Genomic DNA, 21,086 nt, shown 5'->3' on the forward strand with positions numbered 1-21,086 from the left:
CGAGCAGAATCGGACATTTGCTTTTCCATCCTTATAATTTACATTATCATGGGATCTCCGTCAGAAATGCAAATGTTTGTAAGTTGGGAATCCCCTGAAGTAGGAGAAAACATTGGAACATTCTAAAGGATGTGATAACAGAACACTTAACAGATACAAAATGGTATCATAGAGTCAGAGGGATACCCTGCACAGAAACAGACCCTTCAGATCAACTTGTCCACACCGACCAGACATCCTAAATTAATCCAGTCCCATTTGCCAGCATTTGGACCATATCCCTCTAAACCCTACCTATTCATATACCCATCCAGCTGCCTTTTAATGTTTTTTAACAGAATGTCCAATACTCCTGTCTCTTCCCCCACATTATCGCCTATAGCAGTAGTGCTTATTTTGCCCCAGCACCCAGGTTGTGTGTGTGCAGGTGACTGACATAGTGAAGAACAAGTGTATAAATGTTTATCCATATTCCACCACCAGGAAGAAAGGAAACACCCGAGTGGCCAGTGCCCTTCACATCAAAGGGCAATGCTGTGTGATCAAACAGTGAAGGGGGAGGGGCAGGGATTAAATCAAAACGGAGTCAGAGAGGGAAATAATACACTCCACTCCCTGCGGCGCCCACCTCTCCCTGAACAACTCCAGGGTGTAGGTGGACACCGCGTGCTCCTTCTCCAAGGACACCCGGGCCCTAAAGTAACCGCGAAAGAGGGGCAGGCAGTCGGCCCTAACGACTCCCTCCACGGCCCGCTGCCTGGACCTGATTCTGGCCAGTTTGGCCAGGCCCAGGAGCAGACCCACGAGGAGGGGCTGCCTTTTAAATTGTACCAGCCACGCAATCCGATAGGATTCGCAACCAACCTGCAGACATAAGCATCAGTATATTACACAAAGTCAACATGGGCTTAAGAAAGGGAAGACATGCCTGAGAAGTCCAGAGGAGATTTTTCAAGGAAGTAACGAGTAAAATTGATGAGGGGGATCTGGTCGATATAATGTACAGAGGAACCTCGATTATCTGAAGGACACGGGCAAGAAGTATTTTCTTTGGTTAATCGAATTTCGGATAACGCAATTCAACCGAACATCGGGACCTTGCGATCTTGCCGGACAATTCGATATTCGGATTATCAAATGTCAGATAATCGAGCTTCCTCTGTCTTTGGATTTTCAGAGAGCTTTTGATGAACCCATGAAAGGTTATGGCGTGATATTAAAACACACAGGGTTAGTGGTAATGGACTGACATGGATTGAGAATTGATAAGCACGCAGAAAACACAAGGTGGAATTTTCCCAGATCCTAAACAACTTGGGCATTGGCAAAAAAAAGTCAGAAGACTTGCAAAGAGGGACTTCTTGACAATGAGGGCAGAAAAGACCCATTTTTGAACCAAGTGACAAAAGGTGAGCTGGGATTGTCACTAGATAGGGCTATTTTCATTCATAAATTTCTCTGTAAGACTTCATCAGGCCTCAGTCAGTTTCCCATTTTCCCATCCACTAGACAATGACAATTCCCGATGGGAAAGTCCAAGCAGATGACTAGTGACTCCAGCTCCTCTGCATCTCCATCAGTTACCAACATCAAAGGGGACATTCCATGGACAGTGATAATGCACATTTCCCCAACATCCAGTAAACCCGCCAGTTACCCTGTTGGCATAGCAGGCTGCCAACCAACCTCAGACTCACATACCCGGGGTAAATAAACCATGCCGAGCAAGGCAGCAGCAGACCGCCAGATCTTGACCAGGAGCACGTCTGCGCAGATCCTGGTGGTGATTGGTACCACCCCTTGTGGTGACAGAGATGATATGACAAGGTGGAGAGCACCCATAGGGGCATGGTGCAGAGGCATTGAAGTGAGTATAGGAAGATCGTGCAAGAAGACTTGCCAGGACTCTTGGAGAAAAACTCGTCAAAGTTGGCACTGAGCTAATTTCTAGGGAGCTTAAGCCCAGAGAGTAGGTGTAGTATTTGGAACGGAGTTGGCCAGGATGGATCTCAATGAGATCCCTGATTGGGTCTGTTAACCAGGGCCAGTCAGGGAGCCCTGCCTGACACATAGAAGCAGGGGTGGCAGGGGCTTTATTCACTCTAGGTACTAGCTCTGAGCTTGCTGGTCAGAGCCCATATACTGTGCATGTCTAAGTAAAAGGTGACTTGACGATGGGATACCGGTCTCCGTGCAGTTATGTCACTCAGAATAAATGGGTCATTTCTGGGGTGGAGGTCAAATACCACACTGGCTCAGTGCTTGGGCCCCAGCTATTCACAATCTGTGAGAAGGTGAGGACTGCAGATGCTGGGGACATCAGAGTCGAAAAGTGCGGTGCTGCAAAAACACAGCAGGTCAGTCAGCAACACTATACACCAGGTATATTAACAGTATTTTCTTCCTCTGGACCCACAGTGAGGAGTCACTGCAACAACTACACAGTGATATCAAGGAGTTCCATCCCATCTTCAAACTCATCATGGACTCCTCTCTGTATCTGTCTCATTCTTGGACACACGCATCTCCATCAAGGATGGGCATCTCAGCACCTCGCTCTACCGCAAACCCACGGATATCCTCATGATGCTACACTTCTCCAGCTTCCACCTGAAACATATTAAAACAGCCATCCCCTACGGACAAGCCCTGCACATACATAGGATCTGTTCAGTTGAGGAGAAACATGACAAACACATGAAGGTGCTCAAAGATGCCCTCATAAGAACGGGGTACAATGCTCAACTCATCAACCGCCAGTTCCGACGTGCCACAGTGGGAAACCGTAATGACCTCCTCACGAGACAGACACAAGCTGCAACTGACAGGGTACCCTTCATTGTCCAGTACTTCCCAGGAGCTGAAAAACTACGCCATGTCCTTCGCAGCCTGCAACACATTATCAATGAAGATGATCACCTTGCCAAGACCCTCCCCCATACCTCCACATCCCACACTTAAACAACTACCAAGCCTCCAACAGCTCATTGCTCACAACAAAATGCCCAGCTTTCAGGACAACACCATACAACCTTGTCACGGTACAAGACGTGTCAGAGTGTCGGCACGGGTACCACCATTACGCGTGGGGACACTTCCCACCATGTACATGTCCCTCAGCCAACATTGTCTATCTCATATGCTGCAGGCAAGGATGCCCTGCCACATGGTACATTGGTGAGACCAAGCAGAGGCTACGGCAACGGATGAATGGACACCGCACAACAATCACCAGCCAGGAGTGTTCCCTCCCAGTCGGAGAACACTTCAGTGGTCAGGGACATTCAACCTCGGATCTTCAGGTGACCATCCTCCAAGGCGGACTTTGAGACAGGCAACAAGGCACAATGGCTGAGCCGAGGCTGATAGCTAAGTTTGGTTCCCATGGGGATGGCCTCAACAGGGACTTTGGGTTCATGTCACACTCCAGGTGACCCCAATGCACCACACACACACACACACACACACACACTCATTGATAGACAGACAAACACATACTCCTACAGAACCATACACTCACGCAGATCCTCTCTCATACACAAGCTCTCTCTCATACGCGCACACACAGACACCCACGCTCACACCCTCCCTCACAGACTTATACCACTTTACACTCACACACATACACACTCTATCACAGACACTCATATATACGCACCCACACACACGTAAGTTTGTGAGGAGAATTTTTACTTGTAGAATTACATTTTATTTTGCTGAAAAACTGTATGAATCCATGTAAGATTCTGTAACTCCCTTTTTTTGATTAGAATCAGTCTGACCATTGGGGCACAGACAGCCTCACACAGGGCACCTCACACCGTCAATGCATTATCTGGGCCGACATGGCACCTATTGTTAAAGGTACCTTTTAGAAAGTTCTGGAATTTACATGTGAAAGAACTGAAATCAACATGGTCATTCTAATAGATGAGAGACTTAATAAACAATCCAGGTCTTTTGCAATATATCATTTCAGTTCCATCACACTGTAAACTTTTGCTATAAATTCTGTGTCTTATGATCTTAGACGCCACAATCACCTGATGAAGGAGCGTCGCTCCGAAAGCAACTGCTTCCAAATAAACCTGTTGGACTATAACCTGGTGTTGTGGGAAAGCAAGGACCTTTCTTAAAAGGAATATTTAATGTTACCCCCCACCACTGCCTTCAATGGCAGAGAGTTCCAAAGTCACAATCCTACAGGTAATTTGATAGCTATCAGGACTAAGGGCCTTTCGGCCCATTCGTTCAAGGGATAGTCTCCCTTCCCTCAACACAGATTGGATCCCGGAGTTAATGCCTCACTGTGCCAGGGACCCAGGTTTGATTCCAGCCTCAGGCGACTGTCCCTGGTGTGGACCTAATCTATCTGTGTGGAATTTGCACCTTCTCCCCATGTCAGTGTGGGTTTCCTCCAGGTGCTCCAGTTTCCTCCCACAACCCAAAGATGTGCAGGTTAGGGTGGATTGGCCATGCTAAATTGCTCCATAGTGTTCAGGGATGTATAGGTTAGGGTGAATTGGCCATGCTAAATTGCTCCATAGTGTTCAGGGATGTGCAGGTTAGGGTGGATTGGCCATGCTAAATTACCCATAGTGTTCAGGGATGTGTAGGTTAGGGTGGATTGGCCATGCTAAATTGTCCCATAGTGTTCAGGGATGTGCAGGTTAGGGTGGATTGGCCATGCTAAATTACCCATAGTGTTCAGGGATGTGTAGGTTAGGGTGGATTGGCCATGCTAAATTACCCATAGTGTTCAGGGATGTGTAGGTTAGGGTGGATTGGCCATGCTAAATTGTCCCATAGTGTTCAGGGATGTGCAGGTTAGGGTGGATTGGCCATGCTAAATTACTCCATAGTGTTCAGGGATGTGCAGGTTAGGGTGGATTGGCCATGCTAAATTGTCCCATAGTGTTCAGGGATGTGCAGGTTAGGGTGGGTTGGCCATGCTAAATTGTCCCATAGTGTTCAGGGATGTGCAGGTTAGGGTGGATTGGCCATGCTAAATTGTCCCATAGTGTTCAGGGATGTGCAGGTTAGGGTGGATTGGTCATGCTAAATTACCCCATAGTGTTCAGGGATGTGTAGGTTAGGGTGGATTGGCCATGCTAAATTGTCCCATAGTGTTCAGGGATGTGCAGGTTAGGGTGGATTGGCCATGCTAAATTGTCCCATAGTGTTCAGGGATGTGTAGGTTAGGGTGGATTGGCCATGCTAAATTACCCCATAGTGTACAGGGATGTGCAGGTTAGGGTGGATTGGCCATGCTAAATTACCCCATAGTGTACAGGGATGTGCAGGTTAGGGTGGATTGGCCATGCTAAATTACCCATAGTGTTCAGGGATGTGCATTTTAGGTGCATTAGTCAGGGGTAATGTAGGGGAATGGGTCTGGGTGGGTTCCTCTTTGGAGGGTCAGTATGGACTTGTTGGGCCGAAGGGCCTGTTTCCACACTGCATGGATTCTATGAGAAGGAGGATTCTGCAACTTTCGCACAACCCATTCCGAAACTTGCCTTGTGGTGTCTCTCAGAAGAGACGAATTCCTGGATAATTATTGCCTGCACTGTTGCTGATTGAGAAATCACTGGGATGATTAAAAACGAACTGAACATAATCCCAACCCCCCTCCCAAACTCCTTTCCTACTCTCCCAGATCTTTCTCCTTCTGGTCCTTTTGCCTGTGGGTGTGGCTGGACTAGGAGGGGGTGGGGAGCTCCCCCCTGGCATGCCTGGGTTTTGCACAGCTCCCCGGGCTGTTCCCAAAAGCTGGGACGGCTCACCTGAGGCAGCGCCCTTAAAGGGGTGGGTCCCTGACAGATGTACCTGCCGACGCTGACGTGGGCGTGTGACTAGGGACAACCTGGAAGGCAGGAAGGAGGAAGTTGCTCTCTGCCTGGCTCCGTGGGACTCTCTGCAACTTCTCCAGCTCCCAATGTCAGCCTCTGCAGTCTTTATTCTGGACCTTAAAGGCAAGGTAAGGGAAGGGGGAGGGAGTTTAACCTGCATGGCTCGGGGGTAGGTGGGAGTTGTTCCTGTCCACACGATCTGGAGTCTGGAGTCTGGAGTCTGTGCCTCCCAGAGATTTAGTGGGTCAGAAACACTCCAGCCCTCACCTTTCCAGCAGCTAAAGATGGACATCAACTGTGAAGGGAAGTTAATGTTGTTGTAAATTAATCTGGCTTTTGCAAATAAATGCAGAATCATACTTACTTGGGTTTGATGTGGTAAGGCCTTAATGATGTCACTGTATCTGCACTTAAGATGGTTTTTTATTCTTAGAAGGTACACACTAATTTCTCGACTTTCGCCTGGTTTCACGTAACACGGTTTGTTCTAATTTCCGAAGGTAAAGTTCCTACTTCTAGCTGGTACCAGGTCTTGGTAATCTGCATTGTACACAGCAGTAATCAAACAGGTAGCGGACTCAGCAGTATTCGCCGGTTTAATGTTACTAACTCAGTGGATGGCTTCCTTAGCCCAGAGTCCGAAGATCCTGGGTTCAGGTCTCACTCCAGTGAACCGAGTGTTAAGAGAGAAAATGTAAACTGATGCCCCACTGTTGCCCCTAAGTCTGGGGGTTAGTGCAGTGGAGAGTGACTCGGGGATGGGCTATTCGATGGTATTGGCTCCCTCAGGTTAAAAAAAAATACTGTGTTGTGATTTCACAAAGAAATGGAAGGTTTTCCCTGGTCTGTATTTATCCATCAAATGATGTCACAAGAAAAAAAACCTAGATTATTAATGATTGTGGGAGCTTGTGTTATTGCAGTTTAACAATCTGTGTTCACGGGATGTGGGTGTTACTGGTTAGACCAACTTCTGGTGCCCATCTTTAATTGCTACTGAGAAAGTGGGGGTTTGGCATAAGATTTGAGTTATAAGGAGAGGTGAGACAGGTTGTGAATTTTTTTCACTGGAGTGTAGAAGGTTGAAGGTGACCATTACAAAATCATGAAGGGTATAGATAGAGTTGATGGTAGTTGTCCAAAATGAGGAATTTCAAAACTAAGGGCACATTTTAAATGCGAGAGGAGAGAGATTTAAAAGAGATGGGGGGGGGGGGGCAATTATTTTTATGCAGAGGGAGTTCATGTGTGGAATGAATTTCCTGAGGAAGTAATGGATGTGGGTACAGTTACAACATTTAAAGAATAGCCAGGTAAGTACACGATAGGAAAAGTTTGGAGGGTTATGGACCAGGAGCAGGCAGATCAGACTAGTTTAGTCTGGAATTATGGACAGATTGGCCCGAAGAGTCTGTTTCTGTGTTGTATGGCTTGTACCCAGTCTATTATGATTTGGGGACGCTGGCGTTGGACGCGGGTGATCAGGTGACAATCACCTGATGAAGGAACAACGCTCTGAAAGCTAGTGCTTCCAAATATACCTGTTGGACTATAACCTGGTGTTGTGATTTCTAACCTCATTTTATTAGGTAGCAGAGATCGGGCAAGGTTCCCAGAGTTATTATAGTTCTTAGACAGGTACACCAGTTTCAGCTCCTGTGCCTCCTCCATAATGAGGAGGGATAAACTGGTTCCCTTTCGTTATTCACCCACAGACCACCTCCTCCCCCACCCCCCACCTTGGTTGGTCGCTACAATGTAAAATTGAAAAGGTTCACCAACCTTTTTGATGACATTCTCTGAGACTAAATTATTATAAAAGGAGCCCATTTCTTAAGTTAACAAAAGAGTGAGTTTGAGTTACTAAACATTGGAAGAAAGAATAACTCAACACACATACATGCAGATTAGAAATGAGAAGTGAGTTTGAAGAAAAATGATGGAAGTTATTAGATTAGATTCCCTGTAGTGTGTAGGGACAGGCCCTTTGGCCCAACAAGTCCACACCGACCCTCCAAAGAGAAACCCACCCTGTTCCTTTTTCCTCTGATTAACACTATGGGGCAATTTAGAGTGGCCAGTTCACCTGGTTTGCACACCTTTGGACTGTGGGAGGAAACCAGAGCAAACCCACGCAGACAGTGTGTAAACTCCACACACAGTCACCCACAGACCAGAATCGAACCTAGGACCCTGGTGCTGTGAGGCAGCAGTGCTAACCACCGTGCCACCCTAATATGTAGAGGTTAGTTTCTGAACAGTGGATAGTATCAATGGCTAAGCGGTTGATTTTGAGATTCCTGGCACGTCAGTTGGAATTATTTTATCCTGTTTACATTTGTCTGTCTGACTCCTTCTGGCAGTCAAAGAGAATCATTTTACCTTTGGTACAGGGGAGCCTGGTGAATTGTTCTTCCAATGGTGACTTTAATGCACACTAATGTTAGCATCCGAGCTAGTTCACATGGATACCTCATTTGAACAAATGGGCACCTTTTTTGATTTGATTTATTACTGTCACATGTACTTAAATACAGTGAAAGGTTTTGTTTTGCGTGTTGGACAGGCAGAGCAAACTCTACAGAGATCACAGGGTGATTGAACAGAGTGAGGAAAACAAAATTCTGGCTGCAACGAAGGTGCAGAAAAAGCAAGATTGACGTTAGATTTGTAGTTAGAGGTCCATTCAGTCTTCAAAAATAGCAGGGGAGAAACTGTTCCTTAAACTTTTAAACCTTTTCCGTTTAAGCTTCTGCCAGGAGGAAGGGGGTGAAATAGATTATAACCAGGGGTGGGAGGAGTCTTTGATTACGTTGGCTGTTTTCCTGAGGCAGCGGGGAGTGTAGGTGGATGGAAGGTCGGTTTGCTGGGCTGTGTTCACAACTCTGTCATTTCTTACTGTCCTGGGCAGAGCCATATCAACCATGATGCATCCAGATAGAATGCCTGCTACGTTGCAGCTCCAGACATTGGCGAGTGTCCTTATGGACGTGCCAAATTTCCTTGGCCGCCTATGAAAGAAGAGGTGTTGTGTGCCTTCTTGACTGTCCATTCAATAGCACATTGGATTCTGTTAGCGCACACAGACAAGTGTTGAAGTGCCTTTTGCCCTCTATTTTTGAAAGGGGAAAAAGGCACAAAACATGTCTTGCCTAGACTGCTGTGCTACCTACCGTCATGTTAGCATTCTACGATAACTCACAAGCGGTTACAGATTTCTTCCATTTTAAGTCCATCCCTTTAAATATTCCTAGACACCCCACCAGGTGATATAGTCCAGGTTCTCTCTCTGTCCAGCTACCTAGTGATTTTGCATTCTTTAGACTATGTGTGTGTTTTTTTTCAAACAAACATGCATGTATAATCAGGTCCAGTAGGCTTTTCCAGAACTAGAGGGCACAGGTTTAAGGTGAGAGGGGAAAGATATAAAAGAGACCTAAGGGACAACCTTTTCACACAGAGGGTGGTGTGTGTATGGAATGAACTGCCAGAGGAAGTGGTGGAGGCTGGTACAATTGCAACATGGGTATATGAACAGGAAGGGTTTGGAGGGATATGGGCTGGGTGGTTGCAGGTGGGACTAGATTGGGTTGGAATATCTGGTTGGCATGGACAGGTTGGACCGAAGGATCTGTTTCCGTGCTGTATATCTCTGAGTCTCTGACTCTATGTGCAGGTTGGATGGATTGGCCATGCTAAATTACCCATAGTGTTCAGGAACATGCAGACTCGCCCTGGTAAATGCAGAGATATAGAATAGGGGGTACATCTGGGTGAGATACTCTTCAGTGTAAACTTGATGCTTTGAATGGTCTGCTTCCACGCTATAGAGATTCTACGCTTCTAGCTGGATATGCCCAGGTCCCACTGCACTGATGTACTTTGAATCTGCTTCCACTTAAATAATAATTTGCCCTTTTGCACTAGCTGAATCTCCACTATGTCAGAACTCGAGGGCATAGGTTTAGGATGAGAGGTGAAAGATATAAAAGAGATCTAAGGGGCAACTTTTTCCCGCAGAGGGTGGTACGTGTATGGAATGAGCTGCCAGAGGAAGTGGTGGAGGCTGGTACAATTGCAACATTTAAAAGGCATCTGGATGGGTATATGAATAGGAAGGGTTTGGAGGGATATGGGCTGGGTGCTGGCAGGTGGGACTAGGTTGGGTTGGGATATCTGGTCGGCATGGGCGAGTTGGACCAAAAGGTTGGTTTGCGTGACAGACTGGGCTGTGTTCACAAACTCTGTAGTTTCTTACATGACTCTATATAAAAGTTCAATATTTCCACAAATACTTTGGGGCTGTTTGGATGTCATGACACTATTGATGGCTCACAGAATTTGCCTGAAAACATGTAGTTGTACTTCTTGCTATCGTACAATAAGCCTTCTTGTTTTCAAAGAACAGTGCTTGTTCTATAGATACTCTACAGTGGTGTATCCTCTACCACTGAGTACTAGATTGAGCAAAAATGGAGGATTGGTGGCAGTGAGCCTCTGCCAACACCCATCACCCGTACCACACACTGATAGAGGTGGCAAATACCACAAGGTGTGAGCAGTGGTCCATCTGGGTAAATACGATGACGAGTGAGTTCATTCTTGAACTGCAGTAGTCCATGTCTGGGATGGCATGGTGGCTCAGTAGTTAGTACTGCTACCTCACAGCACCATGGACCCAGGTTCAATTCCACCCTCGGGTGACCGTCTGTGTGGAGTTTGCACATTCTCCCTGTGCCTGTGTGGGTTTCCTCTGGGTGCTTCAGTTTCCTCCCAAAGTCCAAATGCGTGCAGGTTGGGTGAATTGGTCGTGCTAGATTGCCCCTAGTGTTCAGGGATGTGCAGGTTAGGTGGGTTAGCCATGGGAAATGCAGGGTCGGGATGGGGTGGGTCTGGGTGGGATGCTGTTCAGAGGATCGGTGAGGACTCATTGGGTTGAACACCCTGCTTCCACACTGTACGTACACCCACAGACCAACCAAAAAGGGAGAAAGTTCTAAAGTGCTCTGAACTGTCCTGAGATTGTGAAAGGCGCTATAAAAATGCAGGTCTTTCTCTCCCAGTGTTGTGAGGAAATCTCTGTTTGACTTCAAATGGGGCACTGAGTGAACCCTGGAAATCTGAAAAGTAGCCTACTCCTGACCCACAGATCCATCTGGACGTAACTGCCCTCTGAAATAGGTTGCAAGCCATTCAACTCATGGGACAACTAGGGATGGGTAAACAACACTGGCCTAGCCAGAAGTAAGTCAAGATCGACCCGAGTTGCTTTTTCAGATGGGTACGTCAGATGCTGCATCAGTTTTTTTCATTGACCGAGCATTTCCTCCACAGTTATCCTGACCAATATTTTTCCTTCAAACAGTGTCAGGTTAACAGGTTGTTTACCTCATGGCTGTTTGTGGAACGTTGCTGCTCTCCCAAGATGTTTGACTATAAGTCAATTCCTCCAACATACTTTATGATTCTTATATGTGAAGCATTTTCTGTCGATAGAATCATTGAAAGATTCAGCACAGGAAGAAGCCATTCAGCCTGTGGTACCTGAGTGTTCCAATTATTCCCAGTTATTAAACTCTTTCACCATCCTCTTGATTTTTCTTTATATCTTCAAACATTTACCTTTCAAATGTTACCATTGAACACTTTAATCAGCCCTTCAGGCAATGCAGTACAAATCAATTTGTCTCACTGCGTTTAACAAAACCTCTATCGCCAATTTACCTGGGATCTGTGTTCTTGGATTGTCACCAGGAAGTTTCTGTTTACTTCCTCAATCAAACATCTCGATCAAGTCACCTCTTAATCGATCAAACCAAAATGTGGAGGGGGCAGGGAGTGACGTGGAAGTTGTTGGTCGGGGGGGGTTCCCTGATGCATTGGGGAAGGTGTTGCTGTGGGGAGATCATAGAATCCCCACAGGATGGAAACAGGCCATTTGACCCAGACCAACACTCCAAAGACCATCCCACTCCCTGGATTTCCCATGGCCAATCTACCTAGCCTGCACAGACCTGGACACTATGGGCAATTTAGCATGGCCAATCCAACCTAACCTGCACATCCCTGGACACTATGGGCAATTTAGCATGGCCAATCCACCCTTACCTGCACATCCCTGAACACTATGGGTAATTTAGTATGGCCAATCCACCCTAATCTGCACAACCCTGGACACTGAGGTAATTTAGCATGGCCAATTCACCCTAACCTACACATCCCTGAACATGATGGAGCAATTTAGCATGGCAAAAGTGAGGACTGCAGATGCTGGAGATCAGAGTCTAGATTAGAGTGGTACTGGTAAAGCTCAGCAGGTCAGGCAGCATCTGAGGAGCAGGAAAATCATGGCCAATCCATCCTAACCTGCACATCCCTGGACACTATGGGGCAATTTAGCATGGCCAATCCACCCTAACCTACACATCTTTGGACTGTGGGAGGAAACTGTAGCACCCTGACATGGGGAACAGTGTGCAAACTCCACACAGACAGGGTGGAATCGAACACATGTCCCTGTCGCTGTGAGGCGCAGTGCTAACCAAAGAATCACCGTGCTGCCCAGGATCCTGTTGCCATCCATCCACTTGCTAAATTGTTGTTCCCTTTAAGATTTGGCATTCTTGCGATTCTGTCCTGATGAATGCGAGGCCAAAATATTCACAGAATTATGTTATTTTTCAACAATACTCCAGTTCTATAACACAAGTGACTGTTGATCAATCTGTCTTCCACCCCCACCCCCTCACACAATTTACAATTGAAAAATACATTGAAAAATATCTTGATTTTTTTAGATTAGAATCTGTCTAAACATTATGGCACAGACAGCAGCACACAGGGGACCAACACTTTCAACATCCTATCTGGGCTGACACCAGTTAACCTGAGAATGTAACTTTCTAAAAAAAGTTTTGTGATTTACATATGAAAGTGGAACTAACATGGTCATTCTAACAGATGAGAGACTTAACAAACAATCAAGGTATTTTTCAATGTATAATTTCAGTTACATCACACTGCAAACCTTTGCTATAAATTCTGTGTCTTATATTTGTGTTCTCCACAACCACCTGATGAAGGAGCAACGCTCCGAAAGCTAGTGCTTCCAATTAAACCTGTTGGACTATAACCTGGTGTTGTGGGATTTTTAACTTTGCACCCTCCTGTGAAGTAACATTCTTGCCACTCTCAAAGGTGTGGTATGTTAATTGCAAATTGTTGTTACTTATGTGGAGATTAAATATAAAATTTCAGACCTTCTAAAAGCCAAAAAAGGATCAAATTCCATTTCATTTACAACCAATTTGAAGTCAGTCACTTGCAGATGTTACAGACGCTGGCAAAAGGTAATGAAGGCAGGGTTTAAATTGAAAGGGCTGATTCTTTGTAAGTAAAGTTATCAAATACTGTACCATATGCCGATAGAGTGCACTTTATTGGCTCAAAACAGAATTCTGACGTGACTCAACAGTGACTAGTCCGCCATTTTGAAATCTGGGTTGCTATGGCCACTGCCTATCCCATTTAGTTTGCCACAAGAATAGTTTTGACTTCACTCATCAAGGTTACAAATCAAACTGCATGTCTTGGAATTGAACAAGAAGGGAGCACACGTGGGAGGTGATGACCTAGTGGTATTATCGCTGGACTTAATCCAGAGACCCTGATAATGTCCTGAGTTCAAGTCCGACAACAGTGGATGATGGAATTTGGGTTTAAGACTCTAATGAGGTCCATTAAACCACGATTGTTATGAAAATCCCTCTTGTCCTTTCCTGGTCTGACTTCCATGTGACTCCAGACCTGCAGCAATGTGGTTGACTCTTAACTGCCCTCTGGGCAATTAGGGGTGGGGTAATAAATGCTGGGCCTGGCCAGTGACCGTCACTGACACCCACATCCTGTGAGACACAGCACCTCCTTGCCAACTCCCACTCACAAGAATCGCAGATTAATCTCCGGAGAAAAGATTGCTCCTGAAATGGGGAAAAAAGAGACCATAAGACATAGGAGTGGAAGTAAGGCCATTCGGCCCATCGAGTCCACTCTGCCATTCAATCATGACTGATGGGCATTTCAACTCCACTTACCCGCATTCTCCCCGTAGCCCTTAATTCCTTGTGACATCAAAAATCTATCAATCTGTGCCTTGAAGACACTTAGCGTCCCCACCTCCACTGCACTCTGCGGCAATGAATTTCGCAGGCCCATCACTCTCTGGCTGAAGAAATGTCTCCGCACTTCTGCTCTGAATTGACCCCCTCTAATTTTAAGGCTGTGTCCACGGGTCCTAGTCTCCTCACCTAATGGAAAAAATTTCCTAGAGTCCACCCTTTCCAAGCCATGCATTATCTTGTAAGTTTCTATTAAGTCTCTCCTTAATCTTCTAAACTCCAATGAATACAATCCCAGGATCCTCAGCCGTTCCTCGTATGTTAGACCAACCATTCCAGGGATCATCCGTGTGAATCTCCGCTGGACACGTTCCAGTGCCAGTATGTCCTTCCTGAGGTGTGGGGACCAAAACTAGACACAGTACTCCAAATGGGGCCCAACCAGAGGGTTATAGTCAAAGGTGGCTAAATGGTGATCGATTGTTTGATAAACTTTGCATATTTTGCATTTAGTTCAGACTGGCATTGGGGGTGTAACCATTCTCTCAGGACATAGTTGGTGCAGGAAAAGTCATTATTTATTGCTCAACTGGGAAGCAATTGATGACAAGTGTGTTCCTTAATAATGGGAATGTCTACTGCAGGATGGAGTGCTGCTGAGCAGATATGAAAAGAAGTTGACTTCAAGCCTGGTCCTGCTGGTATGCCTGGCCCACAAGATCTGCTATTCGGATCTGCTCGAAGTTCCTTGATGTTACAAGCATTTGGTTCCTGTGCCCTGCAGCTGTGGCAGTAGATGAAGGAGATTAGATTAGATTAGATTAGGTTTCCTACAGTGTGGAAACAGGCCCTTCGGCCCAACAAGTCCACACCGACCCTCTGAAGAGCAAACCACCCAGTCCCATCTCCTTCTGGCTCATGCACCTAACACTATGGGCAGTTTGAGTTGAGGAAGAGGTGAGAGTGGCACGATAGTTAGCACTGCTGCCTCACAGCACCCAGGGACCCAGGTTCGATTCTATCCAGGGGCGACTGTCTGTGTGGAGTTGGTACATCCTCTCCGTGTCTCCCACGATCCGAAGATGTGCGGGTTAGGTGGAATGGTAAATTGCCTTATCGTGTCCAGGGATACAGGTGGGAGTGATCGGAACGGTCTTCAAAAGAGGCAGCAGAGACTCTGTGAGCCCCAGTGAGCTCATTTGTATGGTGCTGTCTTATATAACAGTGGAAAAGGCAGAAACCAGTCTGCACATAGCAAGCTGCACATCAACAATGATGGTTTTGGTGACGTTGGTTAAGGGGTAGATATTGGTCAGGACGCTTGAAGATAACTCTGGTCCGAGCTGACTCAGTACACCTTGTACATCTACCTGAGAGGGCAGACCTGTGAGTAGCACGAAAGGGGAGAGCAGTGATGTTTTGGCTCATCTTGTGGCTCAGGGGGTAGCGTCCCTGCGTCTGAATCAGAAGTGCCAGGTTTGAGCCCCACTCCGGCTCTTGGAAGCCAAGAAAGATGTGTTCATAACATGGAAGTAATGAGCTCCAATCCCAGAGGTCTTATGAGGAGAGATTGAAAAGTTCAGGCCTGTACTCTCTCTCGAGTTCAGAAGAATGAGAGGAGATCTAATTGAGGCGTAGAAGATGCTAAAGGGGAATAGGCAGAGCAGATGTAGAGAATCTCTCCTCGCGTGGAACAATCTAGGACGAGAGGTCATCGTTTTAGGATAAGGAAGGGCAGATTTAAAACAGAAATGAGGGATTCCTTCTCTCAAAGGGTCATGAATCTGTGGAATTCACCAGCCCTCAGGGTTGTAGATGTTGGACAGCGAATAAATTTAAGGGAGAGCGAGACAGATTTTTGATGACTAACGGGTTAGGGAGAGCGGACGGGCAAGTGGAGTGAGGCTGAGATGATCCCAGTGAACAGTGGGGCAGTCTGGTGGGGCTGAATGGTCTGCTGTTGCTCCAGACTCTTCCGACCTAGTGTATCAACCTGTGCCAGGCAGTAAGGGCAGGGGAATCTCTGAGTTAGTCACACTCAGCGGAGAGTGATGCACCGCTAACTGCAGCCTCTGGATTCAGGCCGGCAAACAGCTCCGTGAAAAGCAAGACATCAGCGTGTGCAGTGTCTGCCTCCTGTGTCTCTAGTTGTCTTCGAACTCGAGAATCGGGCAGCACGGTGGCACAGTGGTTAGCACTGCTGCCTCACAGCACCAGAGACCAGGGTTCAATTCCCGCCTCAGGCGACTGACTGTGTGGAGTTTGCACATTCTCCCCGTGTCTGCGTGGGTTTCCTCCGGGTGCTCCGGTTTCCTCCCACAGTCCATAGATGTGCGGGTCAGGTGAATTGGCCATGCTAAATTGCCCGTAGTGTTAGGTAAGGGGTTAATGTAGGGGTATGGGTGGGTTGCGCTTCGGCGGGTCAGTGTGCACTTGTTGGGCCGAAGGGCCTGTTTCCACACTGTAAGTCTAATCTAATCCTTTCCTGAATCTTTCCGTTGGGGCAGCTGCTGATATGTCGGAACTACAAAGGGGATGTGGATATGTCGGAGATTGAGCACTTCATTCCAATGTTAACACAGAAGGAAGATGAAGGGGCCGTGTCTCCACTGCTGACTCGTGGCAAAGTGCACTTCCTGTGGATTAAGCACAGCAACCTGTACTGTATCCTTTCACCATCCGGAGGGAATTCCGCGCTCGGAATGGTCTGGAGCCATTGGTGAGAATAGACCCACAGGCTCTTCAGACAGACAGACTGTTTGGTCATAGATTAGTCTGTGCTGGAAAGCTCAGTGAGGTGTCCGGGGCTTGTCACTATCTATTGGTGTTAACTTCATTATGCTCACACCCTCCCCACCACCACCACCCCCCCTCTATTCCATGCACGCCCACTCTTTCTCTCTCGCTCTCTCTTCCCCTCCTCTTTCTCACTTCTTCCCAACTAACTCTCTTCCATCCCCCCATCTCTTCTCTCTTTCCCTCTCCCCTCCCCAGTCTCCCTTTCCCTTTCCCTCTCCTCTCTCCCCGCCTCCCTTTCCCTCTGCCCTCCCCGTCTTTCTTTCCTTCTCCCCTCCCCCAGTTTCTCTCTCTTTCTCTCTTTCTCTCCCCCTCTCCACAGTCTCTCTCTCTCTCTCTCTCTCTCTCCCCTCCCCAGTATCCCTTTCCCTCTCCCCTCTCTCTGCCTCCCTTTCCCTCTCCCCTCCCCCAGTCTCTCTTTCTCTCTGCCCTCCCTGTCTTTCTTTCCTTCTCCCCTCCCCCAGTTTCTCTCTCTTTCTCTCTCTTCCTCTCCCCAGTCTCTCTCTCTCTCTCTCTCTCTCTCTCCCCTCCCCAGTCTCCCTTTCCCTCTCCCTTCTCCCCAGTCTCCCTCTCCCCAGTCTCCCTCTCCCCAGTCTCCCTCTCCCCAGTCTCCCCAGTCTCCCCAGTCTCCCCAGTCTCCCTCTCCCCTCTCCCCTCTCCCCAGTCCCCCTTTCCCCTCTCCCCCCCTCTCCCCCCCTCTCCCCAGTCTCCCTCTCCCCTCTCCCCATCTCCCTCGTCGTTTTGAATAAAGCCCTTCATTTTGCCGGAAAAGTCGATTTTCCTGCTCCTCGGATGCTGCCTGCCCTGCTGTGCTTTTCCAGCACCACTCTAACCTAGACTCTGACTTCCAGCATCTGCAGTCCTTATTTTTACTTATTTCATTCCCTCTCCCCTCCCCCAGTGTCTCTTTCCCTCTCCTTACACCTCCCAGGCTGATCTGATGTAGCCTTAACTCCACTTCCTTGCCCTGTAATCCTTGACTCATATGTCAATCCAAAATCTGTCGCACCTTACCTGGAATATGTCCAAGGATGCAACCTCCACTAACCCTCAGAGTTCCAAAGACTAACTCTGAGGAAAAACATCCTTCCTCATCTCTGTTAGGATTGGGAGATCTCTTTATTTTTAATTAAACCATGCTCCCCGAATTCATGTTCCTTTTTCCACGTACGGAGTCAGCTATTACGAGGGGGCATAGCTTTAAATTAAGGGGTGGTAGGTATAGGACAGATGTTAGGGGTAGATTCTTTACTCAGCGAGTCGTGAGTTCATGGAATGCCCTGCCAGTAGCAGTGGTGGACTCTCCCTCTTTATGGGCATTGAAACGGGCATTGGATAGACATATGGAGGATAGTGGGCTCGTGAAGGTTAGGTGGGCTTGGATCGGCGCAACATCGAGGGCCGAAGGGCCTGTACTGCGCTGTATGTTTCTATGTTCTATGTCTGTTGAGTGTGTGCACATTCTCCCTGTGTCTGAGTGGGTTTCCTCCGGATGCTCCGGTTTCCTCCCATAGTCCAACGGTGTGTAGGTTAGGGTGGATTGGCTATGGTAGATTGCCCATAGTGTCCAGGGATGTGCAGGCTAGGTGGGTTAATGATGGGAAATGTAGGTTTACAGGGATAGGGTTGGTCTGGGTGGGATACTGTTTGGAGGGTCAATATGGACTCAACGGTCTGTAGGGATTCTATGATTCTAGTTCTAGATCTCCCCCTACCCAACCCCATGAGGGAAAACAAATCGCCTACCCTGTGAAGTTCCCTCTCACAACTTTGTAAGGGATCCTCTCTCATTCTTCTAAACTCCGAATGCTATGGGCCCAACCTCTCTTCATTAGACAACTCCCTCATGCCAGGAATCAGCCAAGTGACCCTTCTCTGAACTGCTTCCAATGTAAGTAGGTCTTGCCCTTTAAGTAAAAAGCCCAGAGCCCATGATCTCATTTTTGTGCCCGATGCCCATCGGAACAGGGATAGGCCATTCAGTCTGTCAACTCTGCTGTGCTGTTCAGTCCGACCGTGGCTGATTTGTGCCCCAGTGCAGGGAGACCATCTTTTGGCATTCCTGGCCACTTCCTCCACTGGATGGGTTTGTGGAATGGACTACGGCTGAGGAAATGGCAGAGTTTAGCATCAACGCCGTCGTCCTTCCCTCTGGAGCCGGGTGGTCTGAATGAGGCACCAGAGCCAACCAGCAACCTGCACCCTCTCAAATCAGATCATGGCCGTGTGGCGGGAGAGGAGGACACGCAGATCGGTGGGGAGGGTACGGAGGTTTTACGCTGAATACAGCCAAATGTTTTCTTAACCTGGGTGATCAGTGGTTGCAACGACGACAAGAAATGCAAACGCTTCACTTGTCTACGCATTTTTGTACAAAGTCGTCCAGGTAAGAGGACTCCATTTATATTTAAATCATTGGATGAGTGACACTGTGGAGTCTTAGTTTTGCAATGGATAGAGTCCCTGTCTCTGAGACAGAGGCCCTGGGTTTGAGTCCCCCTCCAGGACATTGGTTAAAATTCACAAAATGGCCAAGCAAACCAAGTGTCCCAATGCCCACCCCATTAGCAGGCAGAAAGATCGGGAGAGATTGTCCCATCGCTGTGTATAGCTCTAGGCTGCATCAAAGCGCTCTCAGAGTGACTCACTGTCGCTCAGTGAGCAGGACACATCACCGTAGACACATGTTGTAACAAAATCGCCAAAATGCTCTCCAAATGCCCCAGGGTTGCTGTGTGAGCACTTAACCGAGGCTGGTCCAAAAACCTGGCAATCGGTCGTGACGTTGGGTCAGAGGTGGTGGAAACGGTGGCCCCCATGGGCCAGGATCCCCTCAGCTGGCGTAACCACCACCTGAAGTTGGGAAATGAGCACTCTAGGTGATCGGCTGGGGTAGGAGGAGAGGGGTGAACAGACAGGGAGGCTTTGCTCCTGAACTTAATGCCTGGACCTCCAATGGCAAGTGTGTAGACATTGGAGGTGGTTGTTGGCTCTCTCTCTTTCCCGCTCTCTCCTACCTCCCCCTCCCCCCTCCCTCTTACCCTCCTCCCTCTCTCCCCGTCTCTCTTATCACCCCTCCCTTTCCCCCTCCCCTCACTCCCTCCCCCTCCGTCCGTCCGTCCTTCTTTCCTTTTTTTTCTTTTTCCCTTTTTTCTTTTTCCTTTTTTTCATTTTTCTTTTTCTTCTCGCTAGGTTTCCTGGCACCCCTCATTATCAACATTTCCAAGTGGATCAGATAGCGGAGGGCGTCAGTGAGTGGTCTAGGCTGGGGAGGGGTAAAAGACAGAGTTCCTGGTCTAACAGCATCATACCTACCAACAAGAATCCCAGATGGCATGGTGGTGCAGTGGTGAGCACTGCTGCGTCACAGTACCAGGGATCGGGTTTGATTCCACCCCTGGGTGACTGTCTATGGGTTTTCTCTGGGTGCTCCCGTTTCCTCCCAGAGATGTGCAGGTTAGGGATTGGCCATACTGAATTGCTCATAATGTCCAAGGATGTGAAGTCTAGGTGGATCAGCCATGGGAAATGCAGTATGTCTGGGTGGGTTACTCTTTGGAAGGTCTGTGTTGAGCAGAATGGTCTCTTTCCACACTGGAGGGATTCTGTGAATCATGGATTTCAGGTTAAGGTCAAAGCAAACTTTTATTTTCCTTTCTCTTTCACCTTCCGACCGGGTTCTGAAATCTCCTCCTTTGCTTTTATTTAATATCCATTCACAGGATGTTGTTGGCTGGACCCACACTTATTGTCCATTGTTTTCTCACTTGAACCCGTTTCTCCTAAAAGCTCCAAACTGCACTCTCTCCAGGTCTTCACCGAATACTTTAAGGAGCTGGAGGAGGAGAGCATTCGAGACAACTTTGTCATTATCTATGAGCTCCTGGATGAAGTGATGGATTTTGGTTTCCCGCAGACGACAGACAGCAAGATCCTTCAGGAGTGAGTGTGTTTGCGGCTGGTCTCTCTGCTGTGCGCCTGTTCGAGGGCTGAACTATGGGTCGGTCGCTGTGCAGAGATTTCTTCTGCGAGGCCTTGTGTAGGTCCTGTATGAATGCACCAGTGTGTCCTCTCCCACTGCCATCACTTGTAAATGCTTCTGGGATACAGCAATGTAGACCTCTCTCTTCCACATGGGAGTAAGTCAAGGCCTTTCAGCCCCACCAACTTGCCCCATTATTCAATGATATTCCCGGCACACACTGCACGTCCTGGATAAGGAAAAAAATGATCCACAGCATGGTGCCTCATTGGTTGGCACTGCTGCCTCACAGCGCCAGGGACCTGGGTTCGATTCCAGCCTCAGGTGACTGTCTGTGTG

General features: G+C 47.7%; 1 protein-coding gene across 1 annotated transcript in view; it reads left to right on the forward strand.

The window, feature by feature from the left end:
• The first annotated feature begins 5,857 nt into the window (after positions 1–5,857).
• Positions 5,858–21,086, forward strand: part of LOC132835815 (AP-1 complex subunit mu-1-like) — a 45,143-nt gene continuing 29,914 nt past the window's right edge. Inside the window, exons 1-4 of the mRNA XM_060854903.1 lie at positions 5,858–5,980; positions 16,477–16,633; positions 19,084–19,151; positions 20,577–20,707. Of these exons, the coding sequence (XP_060710886.1) occupies positions 5,939–5,980; positions 16,477–16,633; positions 19,084–19,151; positions 20,577–20,707 (398 nt within the window). The 5' untranslated portion in view covers positions 5,858–5,938. The remainder of the gene's footprint in view (positions 5,981–16,476; positions 16,634–19,083; positions 19,152–20,576; positions 20,708–21,086) is intronic.

Source organism: Hemiscyllium ocellatum, chromosome 45 (assembly GCF_020745735.1).
Source record: "Hemiscyllium ocellatum isolate sHemOce1 chromosome 45, sHemOce1.pat.X.cur, whole genome shotgun sequence".
Classification (NCBI taxonomy): domain Eukaryota; kingdom Metazoa; phylum Chordata; class Chondrichthyes; order Orectolobiformes; family Hemiscylliidae; genus Hemiscyllium; species Hemiscyllium ocellatum.